The 6,867-nt window shown below is 45.9% G+C and overlaps 1 protein-coding gene across 2 annotated transcripts in view; it reads left to right on the top strand.

The window, feature by feature from the left end:
• The window catches only part of REL (REL proto-oncogene, NF-kB subunit), a 37,763-nt gene that overhangs the window by 24,364 nt on the left and 6,532 nt on the right, over positions 1-6,867 (top strand). The window contains exons 6-10 of one of the 2 annotated variants that reach the window (XR_014183541.1): positions 688-792; positions 1,086-1,298; positions 1,630-1,698; positions 1,797-1,871; positions 2,884-3,619. Coding sequence is in view for 1 of the 2 variants with exons in the window: in XM_082047732.1 (XP_081903858.1) it covers positions 688-792; positions 1,086-1,298; positions 1,630-1,698; positions 1,797-1,871; positions 2,884-3,611 (1,190 nt within the window). In the remaining variant the exon portion in view is untranslated. Of the gene's footprint in view, positions 1-687; positions 793-1,085; positions 1,299-1,629; positions 1,699-1,796; positions 1,872-2,883; positions 5,411-6,867 lie in introns of those variants that run through there. The other variant, XM_082047732.1, reaches the window with a different exon arrangement.

Raw genomic sequence — 6,867 nt, forward strand, 5'->3', positions numbered from 1 at the left:
TAAAGGAGTGACAGTTAAACTCTGTAGACCTGTTTTCAAACGCCTAGAGAGGGCAACAGAGGAGAGGGTTGATGACCAAACATGTCTGATGCTCAAATAAGAGAATTTTCTTGACTCGCTAGCACTGGTACCAGGTAATTTGCCCCTCAATGAACTGCTTTGAATTCTACAGCTCAAAGGGCAGCAGCATTGAGCACAATAACTTCATTCAGGTGTATTTTAAGACTACTCTAGAATATTTAGGGAGTAAGTGGCACAGCTGCACTGGTATCTTGAGTCTGGAGGTGCCAAGAGCTGTAGGACCACAGAACATCTGAATTTCTGAATTTCCTGCATGGAGCAACTGGTATGGGGTGGATTTGGGGTTGTGTCACATTCCTCCAGTTCTTCCCTTCCCTTCCCTTCCCTTCCCTTCCCTTCCCTTCCCTTCCCTTCCCTTCCCTTCCCTTCCCTTCCCTTCCCTTCCCTTCCCTTCCCTTCCCTTCCCTTCCCTTCCCTTCCCTTCCCTTCCCTTCCCTTCCCTTCCCTTCCCTTCCCTTCCCTTCCCTTCCCTTCCCTTCCCTTCCCTTCCCTTCCCTTCCCTTCCCTTCCCTTCCCTTCCCTTCCCTTCCCTTCCCTTCCCTTCCCTTCCCTTCCCTTCCCTTCCCATTGAGTTACAGTAACTCTTTATTATCTGTTCCTCTCCAGGAGCTCCCAACACCGCAGAATTGAGAATTTGTCGCGTGAACAAGAACTGTGGGAGTGTAAAAGGAGGAGATGAAATATTTCTGCTGTGTGACAAGGTTCAGAAAGGTAATCTTGACTCTTTATTTCGTTCCCTTTGTCCCAAATGGCTGACGCTGCCACTTTCTGGCCGGAGAGCTGAAGCCCTTCACCACACTCGTGTGTAAGTGGTTTGGTTTTATTGCTGGGCAGAAGAGCTTTGAGGGCTCTCAGCACCTCCAAAAGATACTCAGTGCCTTTAAAGTCACTTTTCATCTGAATCTTGAGTCGGATTCCTATTTTTATTCCCCTTTCCCCTTTTTTTCCGCTGCAAGTTTTCAGTCCTTCAGCTTAACAAGCATCTTGTGTTTCTCGTGGAGCAGATGACATAGAAGTCAGGTTTGTCTTGGACAACTGGGAGGCCAAAGGTTCCTTCTCCCAAGCCGACGTTCACCGTCAAGTTGCGATAGTGTTCAGGACGCCGCCGTTTCTCAGGGACATCAGCGAGCCCGTCACGGTGAAGATGCAGCTGCGAAGACCTTCAGACCAGGAAGTCAGCGAACCGATGGATTTCAGATACCTGCCAGATGAAAAGGGTATGGTCCAGTTTTCTGAAAAGCCAGTAGCGGGGCAGAACTCGTGTTGATAACAAACAGTAGCTTAATTAGTAAGAATTCTACCACACTACTGCTACAAAGTCGATTTTTATTTTTAAAAATAACACTAGTCAATTTGCTCCCTCTTTCAATGTGCATATGTACACTGTTAATAACATTGGCTTAGTTAGTGCTGTCATGTCTGAAATATTTTTCTTTAAATGTATTTTAGTACAACTAGAGGCCACTAGTGTAAGTTTTAGAAAGTTTCTTTACTAATTATATCAAAGAGAAACTTGACACTTCTTCCTTCTGCTCCTTTTCTCTGTAGACCCGTATGGCAACAAAGCCAAAAGGCAAAGATCAACGTTGGCTTGGCAAAAGCTCATACAGGACTGTGGTAAGGAAACTATTTGTCTTTCTTTTGTTCGAGCGAACTCAGATTTAGATGGAGTTATTGAATACAAAAGCAAACATTCGTGCTTTCTTCCCTCGCAGGATCAAACGCGACAGAGAGGCCCAAAGTAGCTCCATTCCCCACTGTGGCTCCTGAAGGGAAGATGATTAAGAAAGGTGGGTTTTTGCGTGTCCCGATTGACAGCGGTTTGACACAAATCCTGCTCGATTGCTGCGGGAAGGGCGTTTGTGGGGGGCACTAAGGCTCCCAAGGCAGCAGGAATTCCGCTCTCTTACTTCCCCCCTCCTCTTCCTCCAGATTCTTCTCAAAGCCTCAGCCACGGCAGCTTCCCCTTGGCACAGGAGAGGGCTACACCTTCTCCATCGTTAAGCTTTGCTGGCTTGCAGCCTTAATTTAAGTAATGACTGATTTTTCTCTGTGTTCAGAGGGTACGTTCAGATGTACCCTCAGTTGCCAGCCCTCCTGCCTCTTTCCTTGAAATTCTAATATTCTTTGAGGGTTTCTTCCTGTAAGACGCTGCTGCTTTTGAGTCTGCACGCTAAACCCATCAGTTCTTTAGTTCCACGGAGCTGTCGCCCGCAGAGGGGGTGAGTGGGTGGAATAGCTGTCCTGCTGCTGCCCAGAAATCTGGGGTACACCCAGTTGAGCAAGTACAAAAGTGCAAATGAACATTTGAAAGGCTGAAGGAGCTGGGTCTTGTTAGCTTGGAGAAGAGGAGACTGAGGGGTGACCTCATTAATGTTTACAGACATAAAAAGGGTGAGTGTCAGGAGGATGGAGCCAGGCTCTTCTCAGTGACAGCCAATGGTAGGACAAGGGGTAATGGGTTCAAACTGGAACACAAGAGGTTCCATGTAAATTTGAGAAGAAACTTCTTCTCAGTGAGGGTGCCAGAGCCTGGCCCAGGCTGCCCAGGGGGGTTGTGGAGTCTCCTACTCTGCAGACATTCCAACCTGCCTGGACACCTTCCTGTGTAACCTCAGCTGGGTGTTCCTGCTCCATGGGGGGATTGCACTGGATGAGCTTTTGAGGTCCCTTTCAACCCCTGACGTTCTGTGTTATCATCTCTTACTAATATCGCACCGGTTTTGCTTTGCTTTTTTACCGTTTATAATTTTAAAAACATTTTTAAAAATGGCATTAAAACGCAGTCCTATCTTTCCATAGAACCAAACCTCTTTTCACCCGCGCTGCTGCTGCCGGGGCTGGGAACCCTGTCCAACACCAGCCAGCTCTACAACCCGCTGCCCAACCAGCCCGCGGGCGCGGGGAAGCAGGAGCCGCTCCCCTCGTGCTGGCAGCACTGGTGCAGCACCCCGGCTCCGGGCGGCCTGCTGGCCACGCACCCCCAGAGCAGCTTCGAGCTGGCTCAGCCCGCGGCCACGGCCGGTGGCTCGCTCGCCACTTTCCACGACAACCCTCTCAGCTGGCCTGATGAGAAGGATCCGGGTTTCTACCAGAATTTCGGCGGCGCCAACGGGCTGGGAGCGGCGGCGGTGGCGAGCGCGGACGTGCAGAGCGTTTCTGGTAACGGCATCGGGCCCGGCAGCGTCTCCGCCACCAGCATGGAGACCGATGACATGAACTGCACCAGCATCAACTTTGACAAATACAATCTGGTGTTAAACACCAGCAACCCCAGGCAGCAGCTGCACCAGGTGCCTGGAGCAGCCCCGGGCAGCACAGCTGTTAATCCTCAGCCTAACGTAGCCGATCCAGGAGTTTACGGTTTTATAGACCAAGTTTTAAGCGACTCGAGACTCTCCACCAACCCGTTCCAAACCCACCAGAACAGCATTGCAGACAACCAGTTCTACGACACCGAGGGTGTCCACACCGACGAGCTCTATCAGTCCTACCAACTCGAAAGCATCTTACAGAGTTACAACCCCTGAGGAACTGGGTACGTAGAGCTTTTCACCTGTGTGAAGAGGAGGAACTTACTCTTCTGGAGTCCCTGCTTTCTCCTTCTAAATGCTACTATGCAAGTTTTATGATACAACTTGAGGTTACATATTGCAGCTTAAAGACTGGTGCGCGTAAAGACGAGAGGTTGGGAGTGAGCTTTGGGGTTCTGTACCTTAAAAGTATGTTGTATGTGGGTTTTTTACGCTGTCGGGAAAGGGAACTGTTAACACTTAAATCTTGCTCGCCTTTGGGGACTGTAAAAGCTTCTTCAGAAGGGTTAAATTTCACATCTTCACAGGGTTAAAATTGTTACGGAAATGGAATTTTGCTAGGACAGAAATTAGGAAAAAACCCTGCACGTGGGCACTGTTGCTCAGACTCACCTAACGACTCAGTTTTGCTCAACTTCCTTGAAAGGTTTAGGTTTCTTACGCTCTTCCATATACAATATTCTTCTAGTAAAAGAAGATCATACATTGATGGTTTTTTTTTTTCACGTTTTCACCAGACTCCATTTGCTTTGACGGCAAATTTACTCTTAAAATTTTTTTAATGACTATGTCATTGTTAGATATATTTTAAAAGACCGGAAGGTTTGAGGTTTGTTTGTTTGTTGTTTTAAATAGTCTGTTGTAAATGAATCACTGCACAAGAGAATGACCAGAAAGACGGACTTCTCTGCACTGTTTGAGACGATAAACCCCTGTTGCTTTAGGAAGGGAGCACACGCTCTTATTTCTCTGCACGTTGTTTTTGTGTGGATGTATAATATTCTGAACTGCAGAAATACGTTGAGGCGAAGCATCTCCCTGTTTCCTCAGGTACCCGGCAGTTTCCTGCTATGCAAGTGACTGCTTAAAAATAGAAAGAAAGGCTCATGCTCTGCCTCCTTGCAAAAAAGCTCTGGGGGCGACCCCCAGGTAACATTTATTAACAACTTTAGGGCGTCAGCACTAACTAAAAACACTCCTCTCTGTGTCAGAAGCCGGAACTTCCTTCCATTTCCAGTTTTCATCCTTAGCCTGAGTTGCGAGATGTTTGGTCGCGACTCGCCTGGACGTAACTGGCTGGGTAAGACACTCTGCATTATAGGGCTTGGCCATTCTAGTATTATTATTATTATTAATATTATTTTAAGAAGCAACACAGCGAGCAATATGAGAGTGTATTTCTTAAGTTATACAGATGTTTTATATCGCAGACAAGGCTGAAGAATCTAATCGTTACTGTTTGCCAACATAAAGCTGCCCCATGGAATGAAGCAATCAAAAAAGCACAGTTGGGTATAAAAAACACGACCCCACATCAAAAAAGCCACTTGAGACGTACAGTTCTCCGCAAAGCAGAAAGGAGCTCCAAAAAAACGCTGGTTTCTAGGAAAGCAGCGACTCTCTAACCGCAGGAATTCGTCGCATTCGAAGCAATAAGGTGGTGACACCGGCTCCCCAGGTTGGACGGAACGTGCTCCTTAGACCATGGGAATTTTGGCAAAGTGCTTCCCTGAGGTCCCGGCGCACAAGGCAAAGAATTAAATCTCTGTGTCTTAAAGCGGTTTCTCCTCACTCCTGCATCACACGTCCCTTTTTCTGGAGCTCCTCTGCTGCCTTGAGTAATTGAAAGGCCAAAGAAATACAAAGGAAGCTTGAAATGTGTTGTTTATTCAGTTTTATTTTTGAAGTTCTCAATTGTAAGCATAGTAAATGTAAACATTTTACTCACTTCATAGTAAGCTCTCAATAGCACAATTTGTTTTTACTGTATAATTAAATATTTTCAAAGTTCTGTTTTCCTTTGTAAACGAGTCGGTTTGGTAATTAAAAAACTGGTTATGCCAAGTGCTCAGCTTGTGCGGCCCGAGATCGGAGACGTCCCTCGGCGCAGCAAAGCTGGAGCGGTGGCACAAGGTGGGTTACGGGTTCGTTATCCTGGGATAAGGATAAGGAAGGGCCGAGGGGACAAAGTTAAATCTTATTCTCCCAAAACATCCTATTTGAGGACTCACAAAGGTGTTTCACTTTTAAAAAAGAAGGTGAAAGCCGAAGTACAACATTGTTGCTGCAATATTCGTTACAGATTGATCGGTCAAGGTGTTTACCCTGTATCCGCAGACTTCAAGCAAAGTTCAAGGAGAACAGATCACATCATTTTTTCACATGATCACCAGACAATAACTAAAGAGATATTTGCATCATCAGCTTTCCCCCCCCCCCTCATTTGGATGCTTCACATTTATTGTAAAAATAAGCAATCTGGGAGTTTTTGGTGGACCTCTCTATGTTGTGTGGACAAGGGATCGGGCTCAGCGCATTTAGTGTGATATTTATAGCCTTGAATAGCTGCACTTTGCCTCTTAACGTGATCGCCACTGTCACCACGATAATGTACCGTGCACAAGAGCTGCTCTGCTTGCTGCTTCGGCCTCGTTGCCCTTATATTGGAATTTATAATCATATTTTAGCTCGCTTGGAGTTTCAAGAACTCGGAGACGAGACTGAAATTCTCTTTTGTTTGTTTTCTGCATTCAGTTTCTTAAGTTTTCCATCATTCACGACACTTCCTTTCTGGGTACAGATTATTATCTGAGACGACTGCTCCTGGAATCTGTTGCTCATAACAGCTTTAAGATTAAAAACAACAAACTATTGCTGTCTGAATCATGTCCCTATTATTTTTGTGTCAGAAAACCAGGAGCTTCTGAACTATATTCGAGTGGACCAGGGAAACAAATGATGAGAGTCAAGTTTTGACAGCCCATCCCAGGCAGAGTGTGTAATATTTAGACTCATTTTTCAAGCTCAGTTTTTAGCAGCTCCTTGAAAACGTTTCGTTAATGCCTTTTTTGAGCCTTCAGTTTTCATGCAGCTGTTTTCTGTGAGCTCCTGGCAGCAGTGAATGGAAGGTAAGACATCTCAGTCATCCTGAGTCCCCAAACAGTGCTTTGTCTTGGCAAATATTACCTCTTTATTTCTGAAATGTTAATTAACGCAGAGCCCTTCAATTCCAAACCTTAATTTATTGTCAATAGTTGAAGTCTCTTCTGTACTTCAGGTCAGCAGAAGCAGCTTCCTAATGGATTAATGTGGTACAGGCATCCAAGCGGCTTTTCCTTAGAGATGTAGGTGTTGCTTTGCAGGAAACATTGAAGATCACGCAAGCAAAGAGGAAAACTCAGGTTGTCCCTATTAAAGGCAAGTTCCCAGGTGGTGTTTGACTAGAAAAAATGTATTATGCTACAACCTAAAG

Source organism: Streptopelia decaocto (assembly GCF_964273445.1).
Source record: "Streptopelia decaocto genome assembly, chromosome: 3".
Lineage (NCBI taxonomy): Eukaryota > Metazoa > Chordata > Aves > Columbiformes > Columbidae > Streptopelia > Streptopelia decaocto.